This window comes from Salvelinus alpinus, chromosome 3 (assembly GCF_045679555.1).
Source record: "Salvelinus alpinus chromosome 3, SLU_Salpinus.1, whole genome shotgun sequence".
Taxonomy (NCBI): Eukaryota; Metazoa; Chordata; class Actinopteri; order Salmoniformes; family Salmonidae; genus Salvelinus; species Salvelinus alpinus.
The window spans coordinates 67358010-67374747 of NC_092088.1; the positions used below are offsets into that span (position 1 = coordinate 67358010).

The 16738-nt window shown below is 41.7% G+C and overlaps 1 protein-coding gene across 4 annotated transcripts; it reads right to left on the bottom strand.

Annotated features, from left to right (window-relative positions):
* Positions 1-230: 230 nt before the first annotated feature.
* cox11 (cytochrome c oxidase assembly homolog 11 (yeast)) lies at positions 231-15398 on the bottom strand. Of its 4 annotated transcripts, none has more exons than XM_071393813.1 (5): positions 15182-15398; positions 7972-8368; positions 7434-7589; positions 6863-6988; positions 231-1212 (listed from the first exon to the last, which is right to left on the bottom strand). In XM_071393813.1, the coding sequence occupies exons 2-5, from the start codon at positions 8302-8304 to the stop codon at positions 1012-1014; spliced, it is 816 nt and encodes a 271-aa protein (XP_071249914.1). In that variant the 5' UTR covers positions 8305-8368; positions 15182-15398; the 3' UTR covers positions 231-1011. The 4 variants fall into 4 exon arrangements, with proteins under 4 accessions (XP_071249914.1, XP_071249913.1, XP_071249911.1 ...); XM_071393812.1 differs by lacking the exon at positions 15182-15398 and adding an exon at positions 14793-14907; XM_071393810.1 differs by lacking the exon at positions 15182-15398 and adding an exon at positions 12717-12848.
* Positions 15399-16738: the final 1340 nt, after the last annotated feature.

Genomic DNA, 16738 nt, shown 5'->3' on the forward strand with positions numbered 1-16738 from the left:
ACTATTATTCTACAATGTAGAAAATAGTAAAAATAAAAACCTTTGAATGAGTAGGTGTTCTAAAACTTTTGACCGGTAGTGTAAAGTGTTACCCTTACTTCTGTCTCTTGTTTCTCATCCAGGGTTGAAAATCATAGGTGGCTACAGAGATCAAACACGGGAAGAGTTTGGGATCTTCATCAAGCGGGTGTAAAAAAGAAAAACTCTTGAATGAGTAGGTGTGTCCAAAGTTGACTGGTACCCTAGGTGTTTTTTATTTTTAAAAACATTTTTTTAAACACAGATTATTCCTGTATGATGAAAAGCACTTTACAAATGTAAATTGTTATATGGACAGGCCCAAAATGAAATGTTTCTAAAATAAAGAATAAGCACAACCATGGTAGCAATTGAAAAGGAAAACTTTAAGAGATTGTGGGGAAATTCTCAGATGAAAGTTCTCAGAGAACAACACATTTTTGTCTTTGAATTGTCACCGATTATGAGCAGGTAAATGGGAAAATAAACGGCAAACATGATATTGATGTATCATTCAGCAGATATACGCTTCCATAATGATTAGTGATGACCTCTAGTGGTGAAATTGCAGCAATACAAAAACACAAGGCATTTGCAAGGTTCAGAGGGATAAATTGACCCTTAAATGGGGGGGAAATAGAACAGTCTGATTAGTCCTCAAAGCTCAAATCATAATTTATTTGATTGAAGAACACTGTGCAGTCTTAAAGACACTTGATAAGTTAACTATTCATCACATGGACAACATTTTTACATAACCCCTTCTCTGTACATGATCATTTTCGTATATTATCTTTGCATTCTCTGATTCAGTGATGGATGACTGATATTATAGCAATCATCTGTGTCTAATACACACACCTCAACATTTTGTGTAACATCCTGTAGTGACGAAATGTGTCTCAGCACTAAATCCAATCTATGGATTGAATGCCTGTATATATTGGACTAACTCAGCAGCTCTGAGAACAGTAAATAGTATGAGGCCAATCTTCAGCTGTGTAGGGAAATCGGACTATATCCGGGGAGGGGTAGTTTCTGTCCCTCCTTGGCCTCGAAGAAGGTGTATGAGAGGGTGATGGTGTCGACACGGGCCATACGCGGGTCCTCGTCAAACTCAGGGTCGATGTAAAAGAACACGGGCATGTCCACTTCCTCTTTAGGGTTCAACCGCTGCTCCTCAAAACAGAAACACTGGGAGGGGAGAAGAGATACACATCTTAAACATCAGAGATACTCGATATGGAGGTAAATAGAGGTTCAATTTAGGTCAGGAGTCCCCACAACAAACTAAATAATGTAGATGAAGCTGTATGTGAGCCAGTGTTGTGTTCAAGACCACCTAAAGTGAGACCTGTCTCAAGTACTACAACACTGATGTGAGCTGCAGTGCTTACCCCAAAAAAGTATTGCAGACTGAAGATCAATGAAGAGATGCACACAGCAAAAATGTGCACATGGGGAAAAAATGCAAGTTTGTTCTTGCTTTGAATTTTACTTTGGGTGAATTACGTATAGTTCAGCCAGCCTGAACTATACTGATTGCCATTGGCGATAATGACTCAACACAAGTGTGTAAAAATCAGACAGGCTCAATATGCATGTCAATGTCCGGCCTTGCCCGTTTACAGTGTGATGTCTGGCAATGCAAGGCTTGTCAATGCCTGACAGACTATTTTTCATGACAGACTAGTAGGCGAGGAGATACTTTACTTAATCAACATTTCTTTATCCAAATAAGTAATTTAGAGCAAATAGTCCTAGTAGTGGCGGCAGGTAGCCTAGTAGTTAAAAGCATTGGGCCAGTAACCGAAAGGTCGCTGGTTCAAATCCCCAAGACGACTAAGTGAAAAATTGTTGATGTGCTCGAGCAAGACACTTAAGCCCAATTGCTCCTATAAGTCGCCCAGGAAAAGACAGTCTGATAAATGACTACACTGTAAAAGTTGTGACTCTGTCGAACAATGTCATAAGGCAACTCAACACACTAGAGGTCGACCGATTAAGATTTTAACGCCAATACCGATTATGGGAAGACCCCAAATTTTTTTTTTTAACATTTATTTGTAATAATGACAATTACAACAATACTGAATGAACACTTCTCTTTTACCTTAATATAATACATCAATAAAATCAATTTAGCCTCAAATAAATAATGAAACATGTTCATTTTGGTTTAAATAATGCAAAAACAAAGTGTTGGAGAAGAAAGTAAAAGTGCAATATGTGCCGTGTAAATGTTAAGTTCCTTGCTCAGAACATGAGAACATATGAAAGCGGGTGGTTCCTTTTAATATGAGTCTTCAATATTCCCAGGTTAGAAGTTTTAGGTTGTAGTTATTATAGGAATTATAGGACTATTTCTCTCTATACCATTTGTATTTCATATACCTTTGACTATTGGATGTTCTTATAGGCACTTTAGTATTGCCAGTGTAACAGTATAGCTTCCGTCCCTCTCCTCGCCCCTACCTGGGCTCGAACCAGGAACACATCGACAACAGCCACCCTCGAAGCATCGTTCCCCTTCGCTCCACAAAAGCCGCGGCACTTGCAGAGCAAGGGAAACAACTACTCCAAGTCTCAGAGCGAGTGACGTCACCGATTGAAATGCTATTAGCGCGCACCCCGCTAACTAGCTAGCCATTTCACATCAGTTACACCAGCCTAATCTCGGGAGTTGATAGGCTTGAAGTCATAAACAGCTCAATGCTTGAAGCATTGTGAAGAGCTGCTGGCAAATGCACGAAAGTGCTGTTTGAATGAATGCTTACGAGCCTGCTGCTGCCTACCATCGCTCAGTCAGACTGCTCTATCAAATCATAGACTTAATTATAACATAATAACACACAGAAATACGAGCCTTTGGTCATTGTTATGGTCGAATCCGGAAACTATCATTTCGAAAACAAAACGTTTATTCTTTCAGTGAAATACGGAACCGTTCCGTATTTTATATAACGGGTGTCATCCCTAAGTCTAAATATTGCCGTTACATTGTACAACCTTCAATGTTATGTCATAATTATGTACAATTCTGGCAAATTAATTACAGTCTTTGTTAGGAATAAATGGACTTCACACAGTTCGCAACGAGCCAGGCGACCCAAACTGCTGCATCTACCCTGACTGCTTGCACGGAATGCAAGAGAAGTGACACAATTTCCCTAATTATAAGAAATTCATGTTAGCAGGCAATATTAACTAAATATGCAGGTTTAAAAATATATACTTGTGTATTGATTTTAAAGAAAGGCATTGATGTTTATGGTTAGGTTTGGTACAACGACAGTGCTAAATCATCAACCGTTTGGCAAAGTAGGCTGTGATTCGATGAGAAATTAACAGGCACATCATCGATTATATGCAACGCAGGACGCGCTAGATAAACTAGTAATATCAACCATGTGTAGTTAAGTAGTGATTATTCAAGATTGATTGTTTTTTATAAGATAAGTTTAATGCTAGCTAGCAACTTACCTTGGCTTCTTGCTGCCCTCGTGTAACAGGTAGTCAGCCTGCCTTGCAGGCTCCTCGTGGAGTGCAATGTAAGGCAGGTGGTTAGAGCGTTGGACTAGTAACCGGAAGGTTGCAAAAACGAATCCCCAAGCTGACAAGGTAAAAATCTGTCGTTCTACCCCTGAACAAGGCAGTTAACCCACCGTTCCTAGGCCTTCAATGAAAATAAGAATGTGTTCTTAACTGACGTGCCTAGTTAAATAAAGGTGTAAAAAAAAAAATCCCTCTTAACAAACTGGCACAATACATCAACAGTTTGGTACACATTTTCCGACAAGATAGAACTGCCAAAGGGGGCGGAGTTGCAATCTACTGCAGAGTTCTGTCTTACTATCCAGGTCTGTACCCAAACAATTCGAGCTTCTACTTTTAAAAATCCACCTTTCCAGAAACTAGTCTCTCAATGTTGCTGCTTGCTATAGACCACCCTCTGCCCCCAGCTGTGCTCTGGACACCATATGTGAACTGATTGCCCCCCCCCCCCATCTATCTTCAGAGCTCGTGCTGCTAGGTGACCTAAACTGGGACATGCTTAACACCCCAGCCATCCTACAATCTAAGCTTGATGCCCTCAATCTCACACAAATGATCAATGAACCTACCAGGTACAACCCCAAATCCGTAAACACGGGCACCCTCATAGATATCATCCTAACCAACTCGCCCTCTGCTGTTTTCAACCAAGATCTCAGCGATCACTGCCTCATTGCCTGCATCCGTAATGGGTCTGCGGTCAATCGATCACCCCTCATCAGTCAAACTCTCCCTAAAACACTTCAGCGAGCAGGCCTTTCTAATCGACCTGGCCAGGGTATCCTGGAAGGATATTGACCTCATCCCATCAGTAGAGGATGCCTGGTTATTCTTTAAAAAGTGCCTTCCTCACTATTTTAAATAAGCATGCCCCTTTCAAAAAATGTAGAACTAAGAACAGATATAGCCCTTGGTTCACTCCAGACCTGACTGCCCTAGACCAGCACAAAAACATCCTGTGGCGTTCTGCATTAGCATCGAATAGCCCCCGTGATATGAAACTTTTCAGGGAAGTTAGGAACCAAAATACACAGGCAGTTAGGAAAGCTGAGGCTAGCTTTTTCACACAGAAATTTGCATCCTGTAGCACAAACTCAAAAAGGTTCTGGGACACTGTAAAGTCCATGGAGAATAAGAGCACCTCCTCCCAGCTGCACACTGCACTGAGGCTAGGAAACATTGTCACCACTGATAAATCCACTAGAATTGAGAATTTCAATAAGCATTTTTCTAGGGCTGGCCATGCTTTCCACCTGGCTACCCCAACCCCGGTCAACAGCCCTGCACCCCCCACAGCAACTCGCCCAAGCCTCCCCCATTTCTCCTTCACCCACATCCAGATAGCCGATGTTCTGAAAGAGCTGCAAAATCTGGACTCCTACAAATCAGCTGGGCTAGACAATCTGGACCCTCTTTTTCTAAAATGATCTGCAGAAATTGTTGCAACCCCTATTACTAGCCTGTTCAACCGCTCTTTCGTATCGTCTGAGATTCCAAAAGATTGGAAACCGGTCGCGATCACCCCCCTCTTCAAAGGGGGAGACACTCTAGATCCAAACTGCTACAGACCTATATCTATCCTACCCTGCCTTTCTAAGGTCTTCGGAAGCCAAGTTAACAGATTACCGACCATTTCAAATCCCACCGTACCTTCTCCGATATGCAATCTAGTTTCAGAGCTGGTCATGGGTGCACCTCAGCCACGCTCAAGGTCCTAAACGATATCATAACCGCCATCGATAAGAGACATTACTGTGCAGCCGTATTCATCGATCTGGCCAAGGCTTTCGACTCTGTCAATCTCCACATTCTTATCGGCAGACTCAACAGCCTTGGTTTCTCAAATGATTGCCTCGCCTGGTTCACCAACTACTTCTCTGATAGAGTTCAGTGTGTCAAATCAGAGGGCCTGTTGTCCGGACCTCTGGCAGTCTCTATGGGGGTGCCACAGGGTTCAATTCTCGGGCCGATTCTCTTCTCTGTATACATCAATGATGTCGCTCTTGCTGCTGGTGATTCTCTGATCCACCTCTACACAGACGACACCATTCTGTATACTTCTGGCCCTTCTTTGGACACTGTGTTAACTAACATCCAGACGAGCTCCAATGCCATACAACTCTCCTTCCGTGGCCTCCAACTGCTCCTAAATGCAAGAAAAACTAAATGCATGCTCTTCAACCGATCGCTGCCCGCACCTCCCCGCCAGTTCAGCATCACTACTCTGGACGGTTCTGACTTAGAATATGTGAACAACTACAAATACCTAGGTGTCTGGCTAGACTGTAAACTCTCCTTCCAGACTGACATTAAGCATCTCCAATCCAAAATTAAATCTAGAATCGGCTTCCTATTTCGCAAACAAAGCATCCTTCACTCATGCTGCCAAACATACCCTCGTAAAACTGACCATCCTACCGATCCTCGACTTCGGCAATGTCATCTACAAAATAGCCTCCAACACTCTACTCAACAAATTGGATGCAGTCTATCACAGCGCCATCCGTTTTGTCACCAAAGCCCCATTTACTACCCACCACTGCAACCTGTACTCTCTCGTTGGCTGGCCCTCGCTTCATACTCGTCGCCAAACCCACTGGCTCCAGGTCATCTACAAGTCTTTGCTAAATAAAACCCTGCCTTATCTCAGCTCACTGGTGACCATAGCAGCACTCACCCGTAGCACACGCTCCAGCAGGTATATCTCACTGGTCACCCCCAAAGCCAATTCCTCTTTGGCCGCCTTTCCTTCCAGTTCTCTGCTGCCAATGACTGGAGCGAACTGCAAAAATCACTGAAGCTGGAGACTCATATCTCCCTCACTAGCTTTAAGCACCAGCTATCAGAGCAGCTCACAGATCACTGCACCTGTACATAGCTCATCCAACTACCTCATACCAAAACTGTATTTATTTATTTATCTTGCTCCTTTGCACCCAAGTATCTCTACTTGCACATTCATCTTCTGCACATCTATTCACTCCAGTGTTTAATTTGTATATTGTAATTACTTCGCCACCATGGCCTATTTATTGCCTTACCTCCCTTATCTTACCTCATTTGCACACACTGTATATAGACTTTTTCTACTGTATTATTGACTATGTTTGTTTATTCCATGTGTAACTGTGTTGTTGTATGTGTCGAACTGCTTTGCTTTATCTTGGCCAGGTCGCAGTTGTAAATGAGATCCTGTTCTCAACTAGCCTACCTGGTTAAATAAAGGTCAAATATATATATATATTTTTTTAAATAAAATAAATGACATGGACTACATGTTCATTAGTACCTGTATCTTGTTGAAGTACTGTCCAGCCTCAAAGGGCACTACGTTGTAGGTGGAGATCCCAATAACAGGTTTGTCTGTGGGGTTCTTGGCTCTGTAGAAGGCCAGGGCAGTCTCTCCTGGAACCACCTGGAACACAACATACGCAATAAAATACCTCTATTGTAACACACACACACACACACAATAAAATACCTATTGTAACACACACACACACACGACCAATGTCTTGACTTCATTGTGGAAACGCATCTATATGTCCATATATAATGTTTTTCTTGTTTAAATGTTCACCTGCTTGGGGACTGCCGATGGATATTAGCTGTTGGCTAAATCTGGTACAACGTATCTTTTCTCAAGTGTACTGAAAGTTATGTTTTGTTGTTCATTGTCCCTGTTCAAAAAACATAAGATAACTAAAACACACACAATAAAATACCTCTATTGTAACACACAATAAGGATTTGTTTTCTGCTAAAAGTAATGGTTTTAATGTCAGTCGTCTAATGGATCCTCCTTACTGGGTATGTGTGTGGAGGGAGAGCGAGTGAGCACTATATTAAGCATGTCTTACGTATATCTCGGACTGCTGCGGGCGGAAGTTCCACTGCATGCTGGCGTGTGTGTCAGCGTTGAAGGTGATCTTGATGATGCGGTCCATCACCGGCGTCATCGTCTCCACCTGCTCTGCATCGTGACCTGCCACCGCCGTCCCACCCAGACCGGACGCCTAGAGACAGACACACAACAGATGAGACACTCAGCTATCTAATAAATCCATCCATCTTTCAACCACTATTTTCAGGTCTTCTTGTAATACTTAGCTCCAGATTTCATGAAGGCTTCTATAATGACTTGTAAGCAAACCACAAATTTGCGATGTGCTACTATATCTACCTCCACAAACAAAACCTCAAATAATACATAAAAAATCTTCAAGTGGCAGTACTACTGTATCAAACATTGTATGTCTCTGGGTCTATCTCTGCTCTCATACCCGTCCCAGAGCCATATAGTTTAACATGGATGCCATTTTGAATTACAGTGTCATGTAAATACATAATGCAGAAACCTTAATATCCATACTCTTAAATATATGATTCTGCTCCTACCTGACAGTAGAGTCTGTAGAGGGGTACAGCAGCGTAGGACATGCCGATCATCCCCACCCCCGCAGCAGCGATATACGTCAGCACCGTCTTGTTCCTCTTCCTCCACTCATCCTCCTGCTGCTTGGTCTGGCTCTTCCGACTCTTGGCCCCCCGTATTTGGGTGTTGAGGCGTGAGGGGACCCTCCTACAGAGGAACCACTGGGCGTAGCTGTGGAGGCCCCTGGCTCCCTTGCCCTGAAGACCCCTGATACAGGTCTGTATGTTTGAGGATGTCAGTAAGACAGAGTTCTTGGAGCAGCATAGGGACTCACGGACAAGGATGGGAAGTAGCATGACTGCAGTGGGTTTATAAGTTCAAGCTTCAGTCGAGTCAGATGCTGCTCCTATCTGGGTTTACCTGGGTGTGAAAACATTAAAATGTGTTAACGTGAATGTTTCTGAACTAACTAAACCTTCATGCTGATAACTGATAGGTTCAGGGATAGATTGGGCTAAACTGACAGCACCACTTCAGCAATGTTAAGGCATAACAACCAGTCTAGATACAGTTGAAGTCGGAAGTTTACATACACTCAGGCTGGAGTCATTAAAACTTGGTTTTCAACCACTCCACAAATGTATTGTTAACAAACTATAGTTTTGGCAAGTCGGTTAGGACATCTACTTTATGCATGACACAAGTAATTTTTCCAACAATTGTTTACAGACAGATTATTTCACAGTATCACAATTCCAGTGGGTCAGAAGTTTACATACACTAAGTTGACTGTGCCTTTAAACAGCTTGGAAAATTCCAGAAAATTATGTCATGGCTTTAGAAGCGTCTGATAGGCTAATTGACATAATTTGAGTCAATTGGAGGTGTACCTGTGGATGCATTTCAAGGCCTACCTTCAAACTCAGTGCCTCTGCTTGACATCATGGGAAAATCAAAAGAAATCAGTCTCTGGTTTTAAGTCTGGTTCATCCTTGGGAGCAATTTCCAAATACCTGAAGGTACCACATTCATCTCCACAAACAATAGCATGCAAGTATAAACACCATGGGACCACGCAGTCATCATACTGCTCAGGAAGGAGACTGTCTCCTAGACGTTCTGTCTCCTAGAGATGTACGTGCTTTGGTGCGAAAAGTGCAACTCAATCCGAGAACAACAGCAAAGGACCTTGTGAAGATGCTGGAGGAAACAGGTACAAAAGTATCTATATCCACAGTAAAACGAGTCCTATATCGTCATAACCTGAAAGGCCGCTCAACAAGGAAGAAGCCACTGCTCCAAAACCGCCATAAAAAAGCCAGACTACAGTTTGCAACTGCACATGGAGAAATGTCCTCTGGTCTGATGAAACAAAAATAGAACTGTTTGGCCATAATGACCATCGTTATGTTTGGAGGAAAGAGGGGGAGGCTTGCAAGCCGAAGAACACCATCCCAACCGCGAAGCACGGTGGTGGCAGCATCATGTTGTGGGGGTGCTTTGCTGCAGGAGGGACTGGTGCACTTCACAAAATAGATGACATCATGAGGGAGGAAAATGATGTGGATATATTGAAGCAACATCTCAAGACATCAGTCGGGAAGTTAAAGCTTGGTCGCAAATGGGTCTCCAAATGGACAATGACTCCAAGCATACTTCCAAAGTTGTGGAAAAATGACTTAAGGACAACAAAGTCAAGGTATTGGAGTGGTCATCACAAAGCCCTGACCTCAACTGAAAAAGCATGTGCGAGCAAGGAGGCCTACAAACCTGACTCAGTTACACCAGCTCTGTCAGGAGGAATGGGCCAAAAGTCACCCAATTTATTGTGGGAAGCTTGTGGAAGGCTACCCGAAACATTTGACTCAAGTGAAAAGGCAATGTTACCAAATACTAATTGAGTGTATGTAAACTTCTGACCCACTGGGAATGTGATGAAAGAAATGAACGCTGAAATAAATCACTCTACTATTATTCTGACATTTCACATTCTTAAAATAAAGTGGTGATCCTAACTGACCTAAAACAGGGAATTTTTACTTGGATTAAATGTCAGGAATTGTGAAAGAAATGTGTTTAAATGTACTTTGCAAAGGTGTATGTAAACTTCTGACTTCAACTGTATGTATTGTAGAGGCAGTTCTCTGGATGAAAGAACATTTATTATAATGTCCTCTTTCAATAAAATCAGTGTGGTCAAGATAACCCACATGAAAAAATACTAGAAGTATACTATGGTATAAATACTATAGTATTCACTGTAATATATATATATATTTTTTTTTACAAGGATTAAATGTCAGGAATTGTGAAAAACTGAGTTTAGATGTATTTGGCTAAGGTCTATGTAAACTTCCGACTTCAACTGTAGCTAATGCAGGTTCACTGCACTACAATAACCGGTCACTGGTAAAAACACAGATAAAACTGGACTTTATAAAACATATATTTGGTAAAGCAAGGAAGCAAAACCCTTCGCTAGCTAGTAAGACATTAGCCTGTTGCAATCTGCTAGCTAATGTGATGCTCCATTAGCCCTTACAGGATAAGTACTGTTTGGCGTAGCACAGAATTTTCCACAAAGCTTAAGTTGGGAATACTATCTTCGTTCTCAATTCGCCCAAACATATCTTCTAAAATGTCAGTGTCCAGTTGCAGGTGGTTTGTTTGAATTTAGAAAATGCTCAGTTATTAAAATAAATGTTGTTGTTTTTTGCTCCATGAAGTAATCCAACAATGTGTATGCTGCCATCTTGCCTATTTATAAATGTATATTTAAACATTTATATATCTTCTTTCATTGGGCGTTCAAGCATTTCAGTTTTGTCAAGTCGGCCTTTTAAAGTGTGTTGCATTATGGGGATAAACATTCATCACCTGCATTGTGGGAGGCTCTATTGTCAATCAATCATTAAGGTGTTTTTGATGTGAACATGACCAAAGACGTGACAAACAGGAACCAACTCTGCCACTACTCATGTATTCAGTGGATATGTACAAATTAATGTAATATAATGGTCTCTCACCAATTTATGTTCAATAGACACACATATTTTCAGTTTGTGAGTGTGTGATATGGGGGTTGGCGACAACTTTTATATAAACACTGAACCTTGCGGTTGGAAATCCACATCAGTGTCCGACTTTCGGCTGTTACAGATGTCTAACAGTATAACTTTAGACCGTCCCCTCGCCCCGACACGGGCGCGAACCAGGGACCTTCTGCACACATCAACAACAGTCACCCGCGAAGCGTCGTTACCCATCGCTCCACAAAAGCCGCGGCCCTTGCAGAGCAAGGTGCAACACTACTTCTAGGTTTCAGAGCAAGTGACGTAACTGATTGAAACGCTACTGGCGCGTACCCGCTAACTAGCTAGCCATTTCACATCCGTTACACTCACCCCCCTTTCAACCTCCTCCTTTTCCGCAGCAACCAGTGATCCGGGTCAACAGCATCAATGTAACAGTATAACTTTAGACCGTCCCCTCGCCCCGACACGGGCGCGAACCAGGGACCGTCTGCACACATCAACAACAGTCACCCACGAAGCGTCGTTACCCATCGCTCCACAAAAGCCGCGGCCCTTGCAGAGCAAGGTGCAACACTACTTCTAGGTTTCAGAGCAAGTGACGTAACTGATTGAAACGCTACTAGCGCGTACCCGCTAACTAGCTAGCCATTTCACATCCGTTACAGATGCACCTCCCTCGACTTCACTCTTCGACTTTCATCAACCACAGGAGGCTGCTGAGGGGAGAAAAGCTCAATAACGGCTGGAATGGAGCAAATGGAATAGCTGTGTTTGATGTATTGCCAGTCATTACCACAAGCCCGTTCTCCCCAATTAAGGTACCAACAGCCTCTCGTGTAAAAAAAAGTACATCATTTTCTTTAGGAATGTAGTAAAGTAAAAGCTGTCAAAAATATAAATAGTAAAGTAAAGTACAGATAAACCCCCCCCCCCCAAAAAAAACGACGTAAGTAGTACTTTAAAGTATTTTTTACTTTAGTACTTACACCGCTGCATTTTTGGTTATGGAAAATACATTTCACAGTGGTTTAGATGGTAACATGATTCCCTACACTATACATACAGTACTTGCTTGCTGTCACAAACTGAAATTAGGGGAATTATTCGAATTTTAATAACCAGGAAAAGGCAGAGCGATTTCTGTATAGTACGTATTTAATAACGGAGCATTTTCTGAATTCAAACGAAAAACCTGCAACTGGAAACGGACATACATGTTAGAAGATACGTGTTTGACCGAATCGAGAACGAAGTTATCGCAAAGTTAAGGTTGGTCGAAAATTCTGTGCTACGCCAAACGGCCTTATCATGTAAGGCTAATGGGGCATCATTAGCAGGTTACAATCTGCTATTAGCCAACAAGACATAACAGTAGAGTAACGTTACCTATTGAGCTGTGAAAAAAAAAAAAAGGACAGACATGGTTGGCCAGAGTATTCTCAATACAGCCGATGTGATAGAGCATTGAGAAACCACTTAATATTATCTCGCTAATTTAGCTACACAATATAACATATACTAGCTAACTACTGTTTGTTTATAAAAATTCCATAGGAAACAATTATTCATTAGTAAACATGCGCAGGCTAATGTAGCTAGCTACGGGTAAGTTGCTTTGGTAGCTAACGTTACAAACGACATAAATCATAACTGCTCATACCGCCAAGGTCTCGTTTAACGTTGATACTGCCCAAAGTCAATACGATAGGTAGATGATAGTGTTAATAACTCACCAAGTACATTCAGCTGCCACACACCCTTGGATTGTACATTACAAAACATAAGAAATGCATGGTCCAGCGGTTTAACGTCCCCCCTTGATACGAGGATCATAATCATAGGTTCCGGGCAGTGCTATTGTTCCGCCAGCTCTTCTTTTTCTTCAAATGTTTTAGGTGTATACCGCCACCTACTGTATTGGCTGTGTATCAGCCTACTAATCTGTAGTACAGTATGAATTCAGTACACTTTGTGAAAAAAATACAAATACAAAAGTAATTGCCTTACCAACTAACCCTGCACCCATTAAAACCTCAACACTATTCCATTACTTTGGCCCCATCTGATCCTGTTCAAAACATATTGTAACTCTTCAAATATATAATCTTGTACACCCAAGTACTTCTCTGCAGCTGCCACCACATCTATCCTCTATGATTTACGTGTCATTCCTGCAGTACTTGACAACCATGGCCATGAGCACCTAACAAAAACAACCTTACCGAAGCACAGGTTATTCCGATCACTTTATTGGCCTCGGCCTACTCATAGGGATCCTCTTAAGATCCCTCACCCTGGACCCATCTTCCTCTACTACTCTCTTCACTACCTCAGCATAGGACACCTTTGTGGACTACTCTGATCCTGGCAACCTCAACCTGGCTTTCTCTCATTGGACACCTCTGATCTCCAGCACCATGGGTACCCCTACAGTTTACACACACAACTTTTTCCACCGATACGACATTTGACTCCTGCACACTTCTCACATCTAGGAATCAGATCCATAAGGCACATCCATAAGGCAAAAAATCTCACTCCCACTGGGCCAGGAATATCTTTATCATCAAGGTGAAGCTCAAACTCAGCGGTCTTCACCGAAGCTGTTAATTCACCCTCACTCTCGTCATGTTCAATTTCCTTCTGTAGCTCTTCCAAAAGTTCTGTGTGATCCACCACTCCATATTCACTCAAAACATGTTCCACTTTTCTCCTTTTTTTCCATGTCCTCCATCTTACCCCCACCTCATGGCCACAGCCAGTCCCTTTCCCTCAACCTTTCTTGACAATAATTAGCTATTTAACACACGATCATTTAGAAAATTAGTACACCCAAATTCCAAATATGATTATACATAGAGGAAATGCATTCAACACAGGAAATAGTACCAAAAGCTACATTAGATGGTCTGTATTTCTCCTTCGCCAGCTACTGTAGTAGGCTACTTGAGTCTTAACCCGCATTCACAACTTGTTAACACACATTCACAATTATAATTATTGGAATAGCCCTGAAATGCTAAATCTGTATAGCCTTTGCTTGCAGAAAATGTATTCAGAGAAAACGTGTGGGAAGTTGACTGTTGACTTGAATGCAATGAGAGCTGAAGAGAGAAGCCCAATTCGTCTGAAAATCTGACTCCTTCCAGCAGGTGGCGGTTTAGTTGTTTCGCCCACCAAGTAAGGATTTCTTTTTATGCAGGTCAATGAGAGTGTCGACCGAATTTCGTCAATAAAAAAATGTACGACTTATTTGCTACGTGAGCTTTATTTGATTGAATATACTTTTTGTAATGCTTATGTTGTACTGATTTAAGTAGTTGACGTGACATCCCGGGCAACTTTGAAAAACCCCCACTTTATATTGGAGTTTATATTGATCTCGAGATGGCTATGCATATTCATGTTATGACGCTAGTAGCATCTCTCCAGTGGTGGAAAAAGTACCCAATTGTCATACTTGAGTAAAAGTATAGATATCTTAATAGAAAGTTACTCAAGTAAAAGTCACCTAGTAAAATACTACTTGAGTAAAAGTCTAAAACCATTTGGTTCTAAATATACTTAAGTTTCTCATTTGGACAAGGTAGTTTAAGTAAGGGAAACCACTCCACTGCCCCTTGTGCCCCATTGTGCTTCATTTTGAAGTAGTACAGTTTATTCTTCTGCTACTTCTATGAGTTGGTAAGCAAACTGAAAGGGTGCATACTACCACCCGGAGTGTGTTATTTGAACAGGTATAAAGCCAATGGTTGGCAATTTACTGCCACCTGCAGTTATGGAATGTTTCCTCAAGTATAATTCATTACCTGATTCCTCCTGATGACCTGGATGGAAGTATGTGATCCTTCCTTTACTCAAAGGAAGTCCCAACCAGTTGACTACTTCAAAATTGTGAAAGTCCTCAATAGCACTGCCCATTCTAAAACAGGCTTTTGGGTACTAGAGTTGTCTATATAAAGGCTATGACCGCCACCTGTTTCCTCCAAAATGATGGCGCATGTGTTAATCTGTAAGTATTCACAGCTGGCTGTGAATTTAGCGAAAGCCAGCCAGGTAAGTGATGTTCCCCTGCTCAGACGTTGTTGATGCATGCCAGATCTTACAACGCCTGGATAGGTATTTTACGTATCAGCTAATGCTGCATTGATAACCATGTGGGAAGGTAATAATTAACAGTGTGTGAAGCGGTAAATACCATTTGGATGCATTCACTGCTTCGAACACGTTGAGAAACGCAGATTGGCTCATGGCCAACAAGCTGCTGCAATCTAGAAGAGAAAAAAACGCACACCTATTTAGGCGAGGTGCTGGCAAGCGGAGTAAATAAAGGAGAGCCGCACACTCTAGGAGCTCAGATGCAAAAAAATGTATATCCAACATTTCGACAAGGCAAGCTGTCTTCATCAGGGTATAATCACAAACACTGCAGGGCGACTCGTTTATATAGTGTCAAAAGACACGCAGGTGTCTGTAATCATGGCCAAGTGTGGCCTAATATCATTGGTTAATTCTCAAATATTAAAATGGCATACAAAAAACAAATGGATAGCATACGATCATAGATTCATTTTAGACTACACAAGCTTACAAACAATTACAATGGCAAAAGTCACAAGAATGGCTTCAGATCAAAGTCTACGTTGAGACCGATGTGAGCAAGTGTCTTTAAATTAAAGATCCAGGCAGCCTCTCATTTTAACAATAAATTATCAAGGTCACCCCCTCTCCTAGGGAGGGTGACATGTTTGATGCTAATATAACGCAGAGACGAAATCGAGTGGTTTGCTTCCAAAAAGTGGGCCGCAACTGGGTAAATCGAGTTTTTGCACCTAATGGTGCTACGATGCTCTGAGATACGTATTTTTAATTCGCGCTTTGTTTTACCCACATAATTTTTACCACAAGGACGAGTTATAAGATAAATAACTGCCTTAGTGGAGCACGTAATAACACCTTTGACTGGGATAGATTCCCCTGTTTGTGGGTGTTTTAAGGATCTACATTTATAAGTGCCATTGCATTGAGCACAGCCATTACACTTGTAATTTCCATCCAGTAGGGGCGCAAATAGACGTTGTTCAGGAATATCTTGGGGTGGTAAATCCGAGTGTAACAATTGGTCTCTGAGATTTCTGCCCCGCGAGAATACGACCAAGGGAAGGTCCGAAAACACATTACCGAGATTATCATCGGATTTTAGAATGTGCCAATGTTTGTGAACGATTCCCTTAAAATTTTCAGAGCAGTTTGAATAGCGGGTAGTTAGAACTAGAACGCAATAATGCGTCTTTTTGCGAGACTGACCTTGAAAAAGGTCATGTCTCGTTTTGTTTTGAATTTTCTCAATGGCAATATTAATCTAATCATTTTTGTACTCCCTCTCCTTGAATTTTCTTTGCGTCTCAGCCATATTTCTGTCGAAATCTGATTGTTTTTTGCAAATTATTTTGATGCGACAGAATTGGCTGTAGGGCAAACTATTTTTCCAGGGAAGTGGGTGACAACTGTCAGCCCTCAACAAACTGTTACGATCAGTAGGTTTCCTGTAAAGATCAGTGTATAGAACATTATTTTCACACAAGATCAGAAGATCAAGAAAACTAATTTGACGTGTATCAGATTGCATAGTAAATCTTAAATGTTCAGAACAGGAGTTAAGAAAAGCATAAAACGCCTGGAGCTGTTTTGTGTCACCCCTCCATAGAACAAAAATATCAATATACCGTTTCCAAATAATGATGTTAGGCAAGAT